Here is a 19,938-nt window from a genome sequence, read left to right on the forward strand (position 1 = left end):
GGAGCCAGCCCTGTTGCTACGGTTGGATCTCTCAGCCGCCTTTGATCTGGTGGACGATAATATCCGTTGTCACCACTTATACACAGCAACAGATTTCTCCACAGAAGCCACAACATGGATTGCCTCTTTTTTTAATGACTGGACCATCGGAGTATTCGCAGAAAATGCCAGTGCCCCTCCAGCCCCTATCTCTTGTGGCATACCTCAAGGGTCCTTCATCTCCCCCTCTCTCTACAATGTCTTCACAAAACCCCTTTTTAACCTTCTGGACTCCATTGGCATAGCATACACCAACTATGCTGGTGATACTCAAATCCTCCGTCCTCTCTCTGGCAACTACCCGAAGATGTCTCCATGTTGAACTCTGTCTACTAGACTATTCTGGAGTGGATGGCCATGCACTGTCTCTGCTTGAATGATGGTAAAACTGAGCTTCTCCTCATTGGCCCACCAACGTTGATCAAGAAACTCATTCCTCAAAACTCTTCTTTCAATATTGATGGCAACTTGATCCTAGTCTCCCCCTCAGGGATGACACTGGGACTCTACCTGGATGCAACGCTCTCTCTTACTAGGCATTTGAATGCCATTGCATCCTCTGCAGCCTATTCCACAAACCTGATTAACGCATCAAGACCCTTCTTATCCACGGACCGTTGCCTCACAATTGCCCGGGCAGTCATTGGATCGAGGCTGGATTACTGTAATCTGCTGTTTGCAGGCACCTCATCTTCCACCATCCAGAAGATGCAAATGATCCAAAACAATGCTCTGGGAGCATTCATATTTCCAAACTAGAGCACATCTCTTCGGCAAGAAGAAAGACTCACTGGCTCCCGATCGGGAACAGATTGTGTTTGAGACCCTCTCAATCACTCACCGATACCTCCCAACGCTGCGCTCCGTACCTCGCAGAGAAATTCTGGAAAGTGCAATCCACCAGACCAACCAGGTCACCCTATGCCCAATGACTCGTCCAACCGAAATTCAAAAGTCCTAAAGCAGGAGGGTCAAGTTTCCCAACAATTGCAGCAAAACAATGGAACTTTCTGCCCCCAGCCTTGCAATCTGAGCAATTTTACTGGGCCTTCTGGAGAGCGCAGAAAACATGGCTTTTTTGCATAAAGCTGAAGGGGAAACACAGACCACGAAGGGCCTTACCTGTCTTCTATGTGTAACATGTAATGTAACAGCGCCTTGGTGCCCGTGGGCTGGGTAAATGGAAAATAAATAAACTCTCACTGTCTAACAGGATGGCCCATATCTTGCTTTTGTCACAAACTGCTACAACGGGTCGTTATTGACCCGTACCGGTTTTAATGCAATATGTGTCAAGACAGTGACATGGGCAATTGGGCCCTTCATCAGCTTAACTTGTTTTTGTGGCAACGTCAAAACCCTTGCTCATTTGGTGATCTTTTTCCCTCTGTACAAAGACTTATGGAAAATGTATCTGAATGATTTACTGAAGGGTTTTGGTTTCCGGCAGTGGAGACCCTCTTTTTTTAATCATTCCTTTCATTAAGAGATGTAACTTGCACGTTTAAGCGTGCTTGCTCCCTACGCCACCCACGCCTGGAAAAGAAGAGCCTTGCATGATGGATTAACTCTATGATATAGTTAGTGAAGGAGCAGGAAAGCAGCCCAAATCCCTTAACAAATGGACCTAACTGGAACGCTGATCCTCAAACCAGTGGTTACTAGGCAACGAGGGTCTCGAATCAGAAGAGGCGTTGTGCTGCTGTCTGCCTCTAACTGACTTTCGAGGTTCCATGATTGAGCTTTGCTTGGTGACTTGAGCTTACCTGAACAGTGCCCCCTTTTCACCACTGTAGAGGCGCACTTCAATACTTATCTTGCAAGATGTAATTATTCCACACCACCGTTTTCCCGCCTGTTTTTGCCCTTAGATGAAAGCATTGAGCTGCTTTGCTCTTTTGGCTGCTGCTTGGCCAGGGCTCTGTCAAAACCGAGAATACAGCCCTGGCCCTTCATCACATCTTGCCATCCCTCTTAAGCCTGGGCATCGCCCGTTAAAGCAAATCTCAGGTCCGGACATTCAGTGTTCTTGGGCACCCTGCCACATGTTGGCCTCTTTTGGCACCAACCGTGAGAAATAACAAAAAAAATAAGACGAACACAAGAAGTCTCTCCTTAAAGGTCAGACAAGAAGTGGACGGCAAGAATGCACTGGCAGCAGCAATATAATTTTTCTTCGAAAAGGGTTTTGTCATGCGCTCATTGAGAGGACATTGAGTGCTAGGATTGTGAGAACGGAGAAAACATGAGTGTAACAACAAACATTTGCAAGTTCACACAAACACGGGTGGACTGGCCAATACGGAACTCTGGAGATTTCCTGGTAGGCTTCTGCAGCTTGGGACTCTTTCTCTGTGGTATTTCCAAATGTTGCCATAGCAGAAGAGTTGGGATTGCTGAAAATGTGTAATATGGGGCCACTTTCAATATTATTCCCGGGGCCTCTTTTGGTTCCCAGTCCACCCCTGCGCACAAATGACAGATGAACAGAATTCATTAATGGTGATGTTTGTTAGGTGAGATTTGGCAAGGATTGTACCGACAGTAGTCTTTATGGACGAGTACCATCCAGTGGCAGATCGTGCAGTGTATTAAGGAAGTTCAAAGTTAAGTTGCAGTCATCTGCAGGTTTGGATTCTAGCAGAAATTTAGAAAAACCAAAGTGGACGGAGTAGGTTTTTGGTTGCCTTGTTCGGATGTTGGCACATCAACAGCATGGCCCCAGGGAAAGATGGTAAGGGGGCCTATAAGTCAGCTTCTTGGTTGAGGCACCTGAGAATCAAACCACCATTGCTTGCACTCTATTCATTTGCTTGCTGAACTTGATGTGACCCGTGAAGTGCTGTTACTCATTGCTGACTTGCATTCTTGCTCTTTTCTTTCTACAGGATTTCCTCATGTTTGCAGCAAATGTTCAGCCTGCTTAAAAGTGCTTAAACAACAAAGGAGCAAGAAGTTAAAGAGAATAAAATGATAAGAAAAAATGAATGTTGCACCAATCCACTTTCCCCCCAAAAAACAGTCTTTACTGATTCAAGCAGGTCCCAGGCTTACTTGGATGCCTTCTACTGGTGAAGGGAAATGAAAAAAAGGAGAAAGGAAAAGAAAGAAAGAAAAACATACTTTCCTTTCAAATATCAACTGCATGGCATTTATTATACTGTTAAATTGTTCAAATGTTACTCTGTTCATAAGTTTGTAAGTTATTAATTCTCATTATGCATGTGACGACTGCTCTGGTTTAGTCATTGCTGCCTGACTTCCTGGTCATGTCCTCATTTAGGCTCTCTTTGTTCTCCTCTCATCCATCACACACCGCCTCTACCCCCACTCCCAACCCACAGGCAAGAGTTCCATTTGCTTTGGGATCATGTGGCCTTGGTGTGTGCTCAGAAGCAGGAATGGGTGGGTGCCACAAGAGTGGTGACTAGCCCATTAGTGTGGAAGTGTGGTGCCCCTTCTCCGTTCAGCGGCCACTTCAAAGAATCTTCTTCAATTGTAGGCACAGTATTATATGCCCAAGACGTTAATGTCCAGGAATGTCAGCTGACCTTGCACTGCCTCGCACACTCATTCTCTCATTGTACTGTGAATCTCTGATGGGGATGTTGTGTAAGCCAACCACAGTACACATGTGCACATGTGCAGTGCAGGATTGTTCAGTGAATGAGGGTACCTGTCTCCACAATCCAAGGAAGAGACAGTAGCCTGGAGGGTAACATTTTGCCCTTCATTAACCAGATCTTGATCCCTTGCCATATGCTGTCTCTCACATAGGCATGGGTGGGGTCAGAATTCAAATCCTACCCTAGCTTGTGGGGAAGACGCGACAGGTAAAGGCAGGCTTCCTGTGCTTGGCCACATCACTCCTCTTCAGAGTTAGCATTCTATACCTAACTATAAGGGGTTCTTCAGGGCTGGCATTCTATACCTAACAATAAGGGTGAGGGTAGCACCTAGAGAAGTGTGTGGAGTTGTTTATGCCATGCAGAGTCAGAGCTCTGTGCTAGCATATATTGTGGAGATATGTCATCAAATTGAACAATATAGCACATTGACAGCAGGATGCATGTTCTTGCTTTGTGTGGACCTTTTTTTAGAGTAGTGCTAAATGAAATGTGTTACTATCACAATGCTCGTATTTGTTAAGACATTTTCTTTTGGCACAAACTGCAGAAACCTATATTTTGCTCCTTTTAGACAAAGAAAAGGGCTAAGACTGTCACATGGAGTTAGGGGAGATGAGCCCAAATATCGACATTCAGCCTCATGGTTTCTTTGGCACAAGTGGCATGAAGGTGTTGTGGGGTGCAGGACTTCAAAGCATTTATTTGTATCTGCTAGAGAAAGCCCTTCAACTTTGTTTAACTCACAGCATGAACATATGTTTTAAAGGGCAGTTGTGACTTATATTGTTGGGTACTAGCAGCAAGGAAATGTGCTTTACAGTGGCAACACTGTAATATATGTTGTGTCACTGACAGCATACTCACCCTGTAACTTGTGTTGCACTACTGCAACAGAGTTCTGCTCAGACTTTTACTATTTCTGTCTTATAACTACAATTCTCTATGCTGACCTGTAACCAGAAACGTAAGCTTTCTTGTATAATTTCTACTGCTTTCACTTTGCTTCTGAACTTACAATCAGATAAGTAAGCCTTCTGTAACCTACACTTTGACACCTCAGGGTCTGGGTGTATAACAAATAACAAAAATAATAAATAAAAATACAAGTGGTACAGCCCTGGCAAAATTGTATTGGGAACTCTCGTGATCTGTTTTGGGCATAACAGCAATGCTGGCTTAAATGAATGAGATAAACGTAATGATTTCTCTTTGATCACATCCAGCAAGAGGTGTGGTGCAAAATGGTGTCTTTGGATTGCCAGGCATCTATTGCGATTTCTCTGAAGTGTGTGCAGGAAAATGCACCATTTCTTCCCATTATTAAGAAAAACTCTATGTGGCGAAGACCTCCCTCCAACTAACCTAAACTGTTTTGAGCTTGGTTGCTACAACTCTCGTGCACATTCAAAATTGCTGTTTGACAGCCATATTTGAGTGGCTTTTTTTCTTTTTGACCACCATCTTTTGCAAAATGACAGGGAAAGCCCATTGTGGCATGCAGTAGAAGTAGGTATCTACCCTTTGTAATCCTTATGCATCTCACATCTGTCATGTCTGTGTGTGTGTGTGAAGACTCGAGAGAATAAACACACAGAGACAGCGTGAACAAAACCTACTTTATTCTCCGTCGCTGGCAAGTGCTCTGCGCAGGAAAAATACATTACCAATGTGCAATGCCTCATGCTGCTATTGGACACTGTTCTCTGTCTCACAGCCGCACCAGTCCCACATTAAGACTGTCCTTCCCAGGATACGACATCTCTCCTGGTCAGAAAAATAGGGCTCATGTCACTCATCCTTCAGATCTCTTCAATGAGACGTACCGGTCTTCGGATGCATCTTACCAGTCTTGCATATATGTCCCTTTGCTCATCTTCTTCTCTTATCATATGATCACTCAGTTGCTCTTCATTGTCTCTATCACGCTCATTGTTTTCTTCTTCTTCTCGTTCAATATATTTCTTGAACTGGGAGATTTTTCGTGTGACCACTCGACTGGGCAATCATGCTGTCACCATTGTCCCCTTCACGTGAGACACTGTTAGCGGTGATGGATCAAATTAAGAGTCTGATTTCCTTTCTTGTCTGTGATAGACAAGTACTTTGTCTCCTGCTTGCACGGATGATGCTTTGACATGTCTCTGTTGATCAGAATACCTCTTCATGACCTGTTTTCTAGCACAGTTCCTGGCGGTTACTTCTCGATCATCCTTGTTGGGCGGTCCTCATATGTGTGGGAGCCTCCTCTTCACTCTTATCCCAAACATTAGATCCGAAGGACATTTCCCTATGGTTCCATGTGGTGCGTTTCTATAGTGTTGCATTTTGCATAGTGCTTGATTAAGTGACATGCAGCATAGTTCATTTTGTGAGAGTAACTTTTTTAGACTGCTCATAGATCTCTCGACCATCCCATTGGCTTGATGCCAGAAGGGGATGATTTTCCTGTGATGGATCACCATATATTGCATGAAACGAGTGCATTCTAAACCACTGAAAAGTTGCCCATTGTCAGATTTGGGTGTATCAGGTATTCCCCATGCCGAGAAAATGTCATCCAGCTATAGAATGACAGTGCTGGCTCTAGTTGAGGAAACCATTTGTACGATGGGGAATCGTGACTATTCTTTCTTTACTACCAGCCAGTATTTGCTGTCTCCGAAGGGCCATAAGAAGTCAACCAAGATCTGACTCCATGCCGAATCTGGCATATCTGACATGCAAAGTGGTACTGGATAGTTCTGCGCTTTGACACAGCTAGCATACTCTGATTGTATGATCCACAAGTGCATCAATCCCCGGAAACCACATGATATTTCTAATCTGTCTTTTTGTGGCCATATCCCAGGATGACCTTCATGCGCTAGTTCCCCCACCTGATATCATACATCTGAGGGGATGCTCAGTCTGTTGCCTCTCATGATGAGTTCTTCTGCTGATCCGTATAGCTCATCTTTTACTTGTCTGAACGTCCACAGTTCTACCATAGGCACACCTCTATCTTGAAGTCCTTCAAGGAACAAGGATCTCCATCTCCAGTATTCAATTAGTTCTTGGGCCTTCCTCACAGTTTTATCACATAGACTGTACTCATTAATGAGAGCTGGAGTTACGGAGCTAGACAGACCATTCAAGTTGATGTATTCTTATGCCTTGGAGGCACTGGCAGACATATCTGCGAGTGCATGTCGTATCATGAAGTCCGCTGGGTTGTACTTTTTCCCAGGTTTGTGTATGATCATGAAGTTAAAATCTTGCAGTTGCAGGCCCCATCTTTCTATTCTTGGTGGCATCTTGCATTGAGGATTACTGTATGTAGTCACTAGAGCTTTATGATATGTAACTATTGTGAATGGTTTGCCAAGCAAGAACATTTGGAAATGCTTGCAGGCTCACAAAACAGCTAGTCCTTCCTTCTCAGGCTGAAAGTATAATTTCCCTATCCCTGAAAGACTTTTACTGGAGTATGTTATTACAGTCCTTAACGCTTCCCTTCCAGGATGATGTTGAGCAAGTACTGCTCCCAACCCCACAGGGCTGGTGTCTACCGTCAGTTCTGTGAAAATGGATGGATTGAAGTATGCCATGTGTTCAGCTGCCACAATGTTCTTCTTGATCTGGATACATGCTTTCTCACATTCATGGTACCACTGAAATGTAACCCCTTGTTTGGTGAGTTCTCTCAGTGGAGCACTTGTACTGCAGAATCTCGGATGTACCTGCTACACTAGCGTGCAATTTCTAGGAAGGATCACAGATTGCTGACGTATTCAGGGAAGGACATTTCTGAGATGGCCGCCACTTGGTCATGGTCAGGACTCCCTTTATGAGAGAAGACATGACCGAAGAATTTGCGATGCGTCTTGTTTTCCACACACTTGTCAAGATTGAGGGTCAACCCTATACTGACCAGTGCAGTACACACCTGCATTAATGCTTAATCATGTTGTTTGACAGTGGCACAAAAGACTAGAATATCGTCACTGTAGTTGCAACAGGTCTGTATGTAACATATCACCATTCGGATACTTTTTTGGAATATCTCTGCTGCTGATGATATTCCAAAGATAAGTCTTTTGTAGCAAAATAGACCAATATGCAAGGAAAAGGTGGTTATATAGCTTAAGTGCACAACTAGCTCAATCTGGTGGTAGTCTTTATTTAGATCATGTTTTGAGAAGTGTTTTGCTCCATTCAGCTTCCTAATCATGTCATCTAGGTGCATCCTGGGGTGTCTCTCTCATCCAGTTGCCTTATTGGCGTGACTCATATCGACACATAGGCATATCTTGTCCAAGCATTCCCTTTTTTGGCACCGCTACAATGTGTGAGACCCATGGCCTAAGGCCAACTGACGGTTTAATGACGTCATCTGCTAATAGGCATCATATCTCCTTTTAGTGCTGTGGCTGATGGTGAATGGGTGATCTCCGCAGATGCTGTGTTACTGGTGTTAATGATTCATCAATATGAAGTCCTATTGGTTTTTTTTCGAGGCATCCAACACCCTTTAACAGAGAGGGAAATTTCTGCATCACTAGGAGTGCATATTAAATGGCCTACGTCACAGCTACAATGTTCATTTCGATGGCAGTGGAGCGAACTAGTAGATTTCTCCGTGCTACTTCTCCTTGGAGAATGTGAATTAGAGAGAATGCCTGTTTCCCTTTGTAGTGGAGTATCGTAGAGAACTTTCCATGATGTATCACTGGGCCTTTCACAGCCCACTGAAATACCTTCAATTCCAACGGTGAAATTCTGATACAGACATGATTTTATGGTTGCCCCTGTATCTATGATGAGCCTGGCTTGGTGTTCTCCTATGAATAGTTCAATATCGCTTCCAGGTGATGCCACCAGAGCAGTAAACATGTATGCATATACCATCCCATTTCTACATCTGAATTGTGGGGGGTGAAGGAGATCTCCCTGTTTCTTGTCGAACGTGGATTACAAGGTCACTTCTTGCATTTGCGTCTCTTATTGGCGTAGATCCATGCACACGAGGATCATGCCTACCCGTTATGAGGTTGGTTCCATGTGATCAAGAGGGTACAGAGTTGCAGACAATAGCCAGATGATTTTTTCAATCACAGTTGTTGCATTTTTGTCCCAGGGATGAGCATCTCATTCCTTCTTCATGAGGAAACTGCAGGCCACAGCAAGAACATCGTCCTGTCGATGAACATCGTCCTGTCGATGAACATCTTCTCGGTGGAAGGGTTCTGGTGTATTTGTTCTTCCCCACATGTGAGACCCGATGTACATGTTCCTTTAAGGATCCTTTACTAGTATCTATTTGGGACACAAGGGTGTCTGCTCTAGCCTCCATTCTGACCATCAACAATATTGTAGTAAGAGGTAGAGGTTCTCGGTGCAATTTCTTTCTGAATAATGAGGATAGGCATCCTCCGATGATTCAGAGTCAATTTGCCTCTTTGTGAATTTATGGAAATCGCAGTGGGCTACCATTTTGCCAAGAAGGGTCACAAAGGCGTCCATGGACTCACCCACTATTTGGCAGGCAGTGTTAAAAGTGTGGCGCTCATGGTCAACGTTCCTCTGAGGGTTGAAGTATGCACTGTGCGCTTCTTTAAGCCCTGTTTAGGAGTCAACCTCATCTGGCGGGAAAGTGGGGATGAGACCTTCGACTTCATCTCCCACCATATTGAGGAGTAATCTCCTGGTGAATTTATCAGACATGCTTTCATCATAGGCTTCGGGGTAGTATTCAAATCGCTTACTGCAACTCTCCCAGCGTGGACCTAATGCTTGTTGGTCTTTCATATCAAAAGGTAGAGGACTGCCAAAGGCTGCTGCGTTGGAGGCATCTTACCCAAAGTGTTCACTGTCTGACATTCTGGATGCCTTTCTGCACAGGATTATTTAACTGGAGGGTGTATCGAGAACCAATGATGTGCAGCCTTACTGTTGTTCTTGTGCCCCTCAGCAGATCCAGACATGCAGTAATTGTTGAGGAAACATTAATGGCATGTTAATAAGATAGGATTCTCTTCATATAACCCATCCTCGTCGCCATTGTGACGTCTCTGTTTGTGTGAAGGCACGAGAGAATAAACACATTGAGCCAGTATGAACAAACCCTTCTCTATTATCCTTCGCCGGCACGTGCCATGCGCAAGAAAACTACATTGCCCCTGCGCGATGCCTCACACTGCTATTGGGTATTGTCCCTTTGGTCACAGCTACACCAGTCCCATATTAACCATGTCCTTCCCTGTCGCGACAACATCCAAACTGCCTTCTGTGACAGGCTTTAATTTATTTTTCTTATGAACAAAGCACAAACTTCACAGTTACAACTACATGGCAAAGATCGTCAATATGGGGTTTTTACCATTTTCTCATATAACAGAAAAGATAGAGTTAAAAAATGAAAGATAAAGATCCAGAGCGAGGAATGCGGATGTAGAAAACAGACCAACGCCCCCGGTAGGAAACACCCCACACCCCGCTCCCCGTGGCCAGGTCCGTGAGATATAGGACCCAGGGTTGGCAAAACTGTCCCGCTGAGTCATCTTACGGTTGCAAATGTCATCCACCAACCGATGCTGGTGCACCGGCAGCCGAAAGGATGCCCGCGCAGTTGGTGAGGGATTACCTGCTAACCTGTTGACCACCCTGAATCTCTACGTGTGGGGGAGTGCCTGCCGCCAGCACCATGGGACCCTCCCTGTCAAGTAATTCTCTGGCTGAGCACTTCCTGTCAACTGGCAGATCTCTTCCTTGTTTCCCACAGTTGATTTTTTGGGGATCGAGCTTGTCATGCATACACTGTCTGCCCCACGGTGCAGAGCCACGATATCAGACATGTCCACAGTAAACCCTTTCAGCAGTTTCCAGGCTGAACCGAGATGGACAGGTAACGACTAGGAGAGGACAAGAAAGATTAGAAAGCAGGAGTGAATAGAAGAACCCCCCACGCCCCCGATAGGAACCCACCTCACCCCGTCACTCCTTTCCCTGTCCCCCCTCCCACCTGCCCTTCCCCCGCACCCCTGGGGTCTAGTGCTTTGAGGTCTCAGCAGCGCAGCACCTGCAGTAATACGGGTGCGGTAGCCGAGAAAAGAGCTAGGTCAGCGGAGAAGGGGCAAGCAAAGTGCTGCCCCCTGGGGGTTCAAAGCTGTGGGCTGACTTCCCTGTAGAACTCCAAAAATCGTAGCCAGTGCATATCTATGTGTTAGTGGGTTTCCATAACCATCGGCGTAATGCTTTCCATGTCATAAATTTCTTTGGCCTTATGCAACCAGTCGGCTTGTGTGGGGGGGGGGGGCGGATTTGCCTTCCATTTCATCATAACGCACACCCATGCCGCCAAGAGCAGATTCCTGGCCATATGTGGAAGAACCCTGTAGTGATCATCTATGTGTTCTACCCCGAACAGAACCAGGAGTGGAGCCAGTGATCTATGTATTCCCTCTATCCATCGGATCCACCCCAGGAACTCCTTCCAGAAAGTTTGCATGTGAACGCAAACCCACCACTGATGCCAATATGTTGATATTTGCACGCAACCCTTCCAGCACAGCAGTGAGACATTGGGGAACATCTTGGCCAGGCGCTGGGGTGTTAGGTGCCACTGAACAAGAAGCCTGCAGTTATGCATCTTTTACTGCATTACTATGGAAGACTTCCACACCGCTCTATATATGGCCTCCCATCTCTTTTGGTTTTCGACCCAGCCCAATGCCTCATCTCACTTTGCTTTGGGGCCTGGCGGGGGCAGGTGACCCCTTCCCAGGAGAGCCCTGTAAATTTCCACTGTAAGACCCCTCGTTCCGTTGTGGGCATCCAATATGGACTCGAACGCTGTAAGCGGATGTTGCAGTTGACCGTTCCATCTCACATCCGTAAATATCCTTTAACATGTAAATATGGCAGAGGATTGATCGCCAGTCCCTGTTGAGCTGTCTAAAGGTCTGCTTTAGACAGGAAGACCCCCTCCTTCCTCATCTGGCCCGCCCTGACCAGCCTCTGCTCATATTGCGGCTGAAAGCGGATGGGGTCTATTATCTTGTCCCTTATTGGGGGGGCCCCAAATACAACTGAGGGGCGAGGGCCAAGTGGTACCCCGACCATACTGGAGCCATCATCCCTTCATATTGTCCACAGGACCTTTAGCACGGGGTGTTCACGAATGCTGCGCAGCGTGGACCGGAGTGGAACCCACAACCATTCTCTCAGGGTGACAGGGGCAAACAGACAGTTTTCTAGGTGGACCCACTGCTTGGATGGTGTCTCCTGGACGTGGTCCACTAGGACCCGGTGCTGGGCTGCTCTGTAATGTTCCCCAAGGTCAGGATAGGCAAGGCCCCCTTGTTCTTTTGGTAGGACAAGCGTGCTGTACGCGATTCAGGGTATTTTCCTGCCCCATAAAAAGCCAGGAGCATTCTTTTAGCCATTGCTAGGAAAGCATCTGGGAGCAGGACCGGAAGTGATTGGAAAAGAAACAGAAGGCGCGGAAGCACGTTCATTTTTACAGAGGTAAATCTATCTGCCCAGGAAAGATTACGTTTTCTCCAGCGCTCGACGTCTGCCAGTATAGCCGACCAGAGTGGGTTGTAATTAGCCTGATAGAGGTCGTCCAGCCGCTTGGTAATTGTTACCCCTAAGTACCGGATACCGTTGTAGGTGGTGTTAAGGCCCCAGTTCGCTGGATCTCCTGCAGATATGATATGATATTATCGTTTATTTATATAGCGCCTATACACAATGTGTTTCAAAGCGTTTCAAGGCAAGGGAATGAACAAGGGAAAATACAACCACATTCTTACACGCCATGATCAGTAAGGATGTGAAATTAACTATCGTACTCGGCCTAACGACATTTCAGAAAGTGCAAGAGCTAAGACATGGATAAGGAAGGGAGGGGGAGAGTGGGAAGGAAATGGAAACAGACAGGCGACTACCGTACTAGGCCTGACAACATTTCTTTTAGAGCCGGAGAAAAACAAAAGGTGAGGGAGAGGGGTGAAGAAAGGGAAGGGAGGAACAAAACAAGCGACTATCATACTAGGTCTGACGACATTTCAGATAGTGCTGGAGGGGTGGTGGGGAGGAAAAAAACAGTAATGGGAGGGTGGAGGAAACAGACGAGGTTGCTATCATATTAGGTCCAGGGACAATTCTGATAGAGTAAGTGCATAGAAGAAAGTAAGGGGAGGAGATAGGAAAAGGGAGAAGGTAAAGGAGGAGAGAAAAGAGAGTAAGCAGTTAAAAAGAGTGGAGAAGCAAGAGTGGAGAGTGAATACAATTGCAGAGCCACGAGGGATGTCCCTCAAGGGTAGAGCAAACGTTTTATCCCAATTAATGGCGAAACACAAATGAGTGCCAAACAGCTCAATCCGCTCTAACAATGCTGGAATAGATTCCTCCGGCGTGTAACATAAACCAGGATGTCATCTGCGTATAGGGCTGTTTTGTATTCTTTGAGTCCTCTAATGAGCCCCCTGATTCTACTATAATTTCTAATGCTCTGGGCCAAAGGCTCCATAGTCAGAAAAAAAGCCATAGGCTAAAGGGAATAGCCCTGCCTGGTTCCTCTTATCAGGGCGAATTGGGACGACGCCACCCCATTAACCACAACTCTAACACGGATATTCCTATAAAGGGCTAACGCTCCCCGCATCCATTCCGTGGCCGGGCCGGCCTGACACAACAACTGCTCCATGCACTGCCATTCGACGCTGTCGAATACCTTCTCGGCATCGACCGAAATAAGAACGGGATCATTGCCCGCCGAGCTCGAGGACGCCATTAGATCCAGTGTCTTCCGGATATTGTCCGCCCCTTGCCTCTCTCTAACATAACCAACCTGATCGCTTTGAATCAGCTGGGGGAGGACCACATTGAGTCTGCTGGCTAGGATACTTGCATAGACTTTAACATCCACGTTAAGCAATGAAATTGGCCTATAGGACCCACAGAACAGCCTGTCCCTGCCTTCCTTGGGTATCATAATTATCCTGGCCTCCGTGAAGGAGGGAGGGGCCACAACAGTGGTCATGATGTTATTTAATAAAACAGCAAGGAACGAGAGAGCACACCCTTCATTCTTTTAAAGAAGCCTGGTGTGAACCCATCCACCCCTGGTGCGGAGCCTTCCTTTAGACGCAATATAGCCTGGCAGATCTCCTCTGCCGAAATGGGTGCATTGAGCTTGCCCCTGTCTTCCTCCGCCATAGGCGGGAATTCGACGGTAGGCGGAGCGGGCACCACATCATCAGGATAAGCCGTGGTTTCTGAAGAATATAGCCGTTGGTAATAGCCTACGAAACAGTCCGTTATGGCCGAGGGGTCTAACAAAGTAGCTCCTGAGGGGGAGTCTAGTTTCAATACTGCCCTGTCTGCCCTCTGCTTGCAGAGTATGGCCGCCAACAATCTGTGGGCTTTGTCCCCCTTCTCAAAATATTTCTGCTTAACAAATAATAAGTGGGTGAGTGCTTTTTCCTGCAAAACAGGTTTTAGCGCCTGTCTCAAATTACTGACGTCCTTCCTAAAATCTGGGGAGTAGTTTCCTTGCTCGTTTATCACCGATTCTTTAGCCTGTATCTCCTGTCTAATTTGGGACTCTCTAAGCATCTTCTGTCATTTCACCGCCACCCCCTGAGCGACACGCAACCCCCTGATCGTTGCCTTTGCCGCCTCCGAGATGGTGATGGGGGACATACCCTCTGTGTCATTTCTTACAAAGAACTCTCGAATCTCCTCATCTAGTGCAACTCTAAAGGGCACATCTTTCAGTAGCGTGTCATTGCATGTTCTTCTTTTTTCTCTGGATTTCCCCGGGCCAAGATCTAGGACCACAGTGACCATGTCATGATCGGACCAACCAATGACCTCTATTGTGGAGTCCCCATCAGTGTTCTAGTTCCCCGTCTAAGAAAATGTAGTCAATGCGAGAGTTAGTTTCATAGGGTGGGGTGTAAAAAGTGCAAGCCTTGTCATGAGGGTGCATCGTGCGCCAGGCGTCGACCAGGCCATACTTGGTAACGAGATCGTCAAAGCATCCCCTGTCAGTTGGGAGTCTAGCCCCTTCTCTATATGAAATACAGTCCCGCTCTGGGTTAAACACAAGGTTGAAATCCCCCCCGCATATCAGGGACCCAGATCTGCCCCCCTCCAGATGCTCCAAAAGGTCACTACAATATGACAACTGTTGCAAATTGGGTGCGTATGAGGCGCAAAGAGTGACAGCTTTTGATCTAATGAAACCCTGAACCCACAAAAACTTGCCCTCTGGATCTCTGTGTTTGGATTATCTGGAGCTCCAGGGAAGTGCGATACAGTATGCCCACTCCGCCTCTCTTCTCCATGCCTGATGCCCTCAGGCCCCCCCCCTATGTGCCGCCCTCTAACAACAAATTCCGCCATACGCTTAAATTTGGTCTCCTGGACAAAAAGGATGTCCAATTTGAATTGTTCGAAAGTTCTAGCCAACATTGATCTTTTCAGTGGGGAGTTGAGCTCCTTCACATTAAGGGTACCTACACGTATGTTGTCATCCCCCATCAAAAGCTAGAAAGCTGACTTTTGTGCGTTGCTGAGCCCGCGATAAACCTACAGTGAGTGTCCGCAAGCAAGCCCCAAGACCCTTACAACACTCTGCAGTGGAGTCTTCGCGCATGCGCTCGCATAACAGCAATTTGCTTTTCTTTTAATTGTTGATTTGCTAGGTTGGGCTACTGTAGCACAGTTATTTGAAGCACGCGTTCGAAAACTGGAAAGAAGAGTGAAATGACTAATGGGGTGGCCAGGAAATATAACCCATATGAATATTTGGACTCAAGTAATTTCCTAAGATTATAAATATCGAATAGATGTTAAATGTTTCTCGTTACAGATTACCAGATATGTGTTAAGAGCGGAAAAATAAGTATTCTACAGGAGGCAAATATGATTTGTAAATATTCAAGGTCCACCGCTGAGCACATCCCATCAGTAAAGCTCTGGGTACATGAGTGCATCTGTTCTGAAAACAGTTCTTATTGACCATGTTGGGGTATCCAACTTCCTGGGTGGGCTAGTAGAGTTGGCATTAGCACCCTCCACAAGCATTCTTGTCATGCGAGGGTTTCTTAAACAGCTAGCTTTTGAGGTTTTTCTAGAATTTGCTATCATGTTGTTCCAGTCTTAAACAATATTCCAAAAGACTTAAGTAGATTAATCCATTAAAAAAAATAGAAGGGACAGGTAGAGTGAACTTTCCACGACAGGAGAAATGAACATTCTTGTTCTCTCACCATTAAGCAAACGTTAAATTATAAGAAATCTGCTCCTATGTGTTTAGGTTTTTGAAGAAATTACTTTAATCTACAATTAGTATGTTTGTAAATACTCAGCAAACTACATCATCACTTATGAAGTGCCTTCTCTAAAAAAGTTGATGATGAAGTACGTGTTAACCAGACATTCTAACCTGGTCTTTGTTTATAACTCGTTGTCTTTCTTCAGTTTCTTTACAATTCTCTCTCTGGGTCTTCCCCACGCCCCACGTTTTTTTCTTAGCTTTACTTTTTTCACTGAACCCTTTTTGGAAGTTATACATTTTAATTCTTCATTTTTTGCACTATAGAGGGTTCAATGTAATAACCATGTTTGTGCTACAAGAATACTTAAATTGGTCATACACAGTGTACTGGAGTGCTCATATGACACAGTGTTAGTCAAAATGTGTGGGAACATAAATGTCCTAATATTTAACATAGTTTGGTGAATTTCACGATCAATCTTCTATTATATCTTGTTGACAGGGGTTCTTTTTGTTTATCTTTAGTTCTTTTAGCCCAACCTGCCACCAAGAGTTTAGGGCTCCCAATTCCGTGTTTAACGATTAATCCAATTGGCCAAAATGTCACGCAGTAGCCGTCGCTGGAAGTTCACCTCCAGTTCAGAGCTACATCAGCAAGGCACTGTGGTATGCTAATTAACCCAAATGCATCCCTTTGCTCCAGGAAATTGTTTTTGTCTTACAGGGCAGTTTAATTATACATAGCTTTATCAGCCCAAGACAGACATTTAAACAAAAGATACCTTGAAATCCTTGGAAGAGTTTTAAGAAGTAACTTCAGGATAACACTTCAAAGTTCATTAAAAAGCCTGTGACCTTTCTAATTTGCAAAATGGCAAAACTCGACTGTGAACTTGCTGACACCTTCTTGCCAGCACTACATTTTAGAATTGTTCTGAAGTAATGCCTTTTTCTATGGTCATGAATGTATTAATTTCTAAACATGTCTAATGATAATTATGAGATTACCTACTATTCTCATTATTGACATTTCTTCTCCTATGGGGAGAAAGGCAAATTAGTAGCTCCGCCCTGTCCATGGTGAGAAGCTAAACATAACATGATATATGCTACGAAAGTATTTACAAAGTATAAAGGAGAGTGTGAATGGACATACACAATTTTACTACTACTGTGAGAGGTCAAGGATTAAGTAGGGAGACTGAACTGCAGTGTTGCCTGCGTGCGATCATTACAGAAATGTCAAGTTATGAGTAGGCAAAGAAACAAATCCCTCATGTTGTCCTCTAACTAAGACTAACATTTGGGCCGGAAGGATAAGTCCAGCAGCAAGCTCGAGTCTTAGAAGCAAAATGATGTTGAACAATATGGGTTCGATACCTGGTCCCGTGCTTAGAGGATGGAGTCCAGCATTTACAAGACAAGACCTGTTGGCTGTTTGGTTAAAGTGTAACAATGCGAGCATTGTGATAGGAATATAATGATAATAACTTAGCCCAATGAATGCATTTTGTGATAGCCATGTAGGTAAAGAAGACACTTAGCCAAGGCTTCTTCAGGTACGTTTAATCATTGCGCCAGAGAACCGGGTAAGTGATAACAGGTAAGTTACTATGCAGAAAGACACTGGCACATCCAGATTCTGGCCCACCCAAAACTAGCCAGCACCCAGATCAACTGCTGCTGTAAGGATTTTCACACAGTCAGACCATTCCATATGACAACACTCAATTCAGTTAAAGCCTACAACACACCTCCTCCCGTTACACAACAACACAGTAGAGAAGCAAGAGCGGACCTATGGAAAATCCACAAGACCCCACCTAAACCAGAAGGCAATTCCACTACCAAGCATACATGTGGCAAGCATGCAAACCAAATAGAATAACCCAACTCCAAACAAACGGCCACTAACCAATTACCCCACCGTACTTAAATGCAGGACGAAACCAAACCTCAAATGGATACCCCATACCTTGAAGGACATACATCCAACTCCAATCCTCACTAAAACCAGAACGCCAATGACAAATTGCTGGACCATCAATGGCACTTCATGAATAACCATGATAGCACAGCAGATGGAAACACAACATGATATTATGATATGACACAAATCGAGCACAGCATGAAACACCAAGCTCCGCTCCACAGCATGCCCCACTCCCTACAACAGAAGGGAACACCAACACATTGTTCTAGAGTGGCGTTCCAGGTCTTTCAGACCATTGACACATGCCGGTTATCTTATGGTTTCTCCAGGGTGGGCAGTGGCAGACAGCGGGCTGCCCGTTCTACTTACCGTTGTTTTCCTTCAGTTTACCACTCACTCAAAGCCTTTCCTGGATGGTGCTCGTAAGGATCTAATCCTCGCAAGTAGCAGGCAATCCGTCAAGGTGGCCCCACAGAGATGTTTATAAGCATTGATGTCCAAATCAAATATACGCCTTTCCATTACAACATGCACATTTGGCCGTTAGGGCTTTCTGGTTTATTATGTCCTTAATTATTGATGTCTTCCCCTCAAGCATCAATGGGCTCTCAGGCATACATACACCTCATACATTCAATTTCCCTTTGGCCCGAGCGAGTGTAGTCAATATGCACTTAGCGTCACCTTTAGGCAGTAATGGCATGAAATTAATTTGAAGGAAAAAAATATGCGCCACAGCAGCCAGGAAACACTTGTAAAAACAAGATGGGGCTTTGTGGGAAAGAGCTTAGGAGAATGTGCGGCTGGGGGGAAAAAGCAGTGAGGGATAAAATAATACAGCAATATTACTACAATAATTGCAAGCCAACACAGAACTCACTTAAATAGTAGGCTAAAATGTGAACATGCAGAAAATGTGTAGCCTAGCAGTTTCGCGTCCTCCGTGCCTGTTCGAGTGGTGCCAGAAAGGTTGGCGCATGGCCTCATGAGAGACAAAGGGTTGGAATGCATCTCGCGAGATTTAGCCACAGCAGAGTATGAACATTGCAATCATGACTTTTTCATATAGGGTTGGTCAAGACAGCTGGAATTGATCCAGATCAATCTAAACAACAGAGTTTGAATCGACTTGAATAATCAAAGCATTTTGAGCCTAAACTCAAAATTAAATGAAAGATTCAAACACCATTCTTAGGTTATTTTAAAATTAATGTGTGTTTTATTTGGTTATCCCTCTTAGGCCAGACTACAACAGACCCTATTTTTAAGGTTTATATTCCACTCAAAAGTGGACCAGCCCACCAGTTCTTTGGACACCAGAAGAACAATATGTGTATATCTCTTGAAAACGTGTGTTTTTGTTTGGGTGATACTTGTACTCCTTGAACACCTATGACATACCGTAGACTGTTTGGGCTGAAAAGTGGGTGCATTTGTAAATACTCACTGCATTAGAAGTATCTTCTCAATATGCGTGTGGATTAATATGAAGCAATATTTAACCAAATTATGCATATGGTAGTTGATACCACACCATTGTTTTTGGGATTTTCGTACTTATGCCCACAGGACACTTTTTGATTGATCTATTTGATTTAAAAGTGTTGTGTTCATTATACCTTGTGACACACTTGTTTATGCAACTCTGCGGATTGATTTTGACAGAATACTTGAGAAACCTGTGACCCTCTTGATTTAAAGTGTTTTGTTGAAACTTCCCTCTTGTAAACCTACATGTGTAGCCAAATTAATAAAGGCTACTATAGTAGAAGTCCAGTGTTTGGATCATTCCTCTTTCAGTAAATATATACTTTTGAATGTCTTACTGTTGATTTCTGGAGGTTTCAAAATTATCACTGTAATATATAATTGCAGTTACAAACATTTGAGGACAGGTTTACCCCCTCGATTTTTTTCTAAATCCTCAAGCTCCCGCGCCTTCACGTGCGTTTCAGTCTTTAGGAAAAAGGCCTCTGCTTCCAGCGGCCTCACCCTTTCAGCCTTAATGATGACGCTGCCCCTCCCCAGCTGGTGAGGGCCAGCGCCACCATTAAGGATGAATAGGC

General features: G+C 45.0%; 1 protein-coding gene across 2 annotated transcripts in view; it reads left to right on the plus strand.

Moving 5' to 3' along the window:
- Positions 1 to 19,648, plus strand: part of LOC138581218 (bactericidal permeability-increasing protein-like) — a 624,704-nt gene extending 605,056 nt beyond the window's left edge. For both annotated transcript variants that reach the window (XM_069652399.1, XM_069652398.1), the window contains one exon: positions 2,928 to 19,648. In XM_069652399.1, coding sequence (XP_069508500.1) covers positions 2,928 to 2,966 — 39 coding nt within the window. In that variant the 3' untranslated portion in view covers positions 2,967 to 19,648. The remainder of the gene's footprint in view (positions 1 to 2,927) is intronic.
- Positions 19,649 to 19,938: the final 290 nt, after the last annotated feature.

The sequence above is a fragment of the Ambystoma mexicanum genome, chromosome 3p, assembly GCF_040938575.1.
Source record: "Ambystoma mexicanum isolate Mex_15411 chromosome 3p, UKY_AmexF1_1, whole genome shotgun sequence".
Taxonomy (NCBI): domain Eukaryota; kingdom Metazoa; phylum Chordata; class Amphibia; order Caudata; family Ambystomatidae; genus Ambystoma; species Ambystoma mexicanum.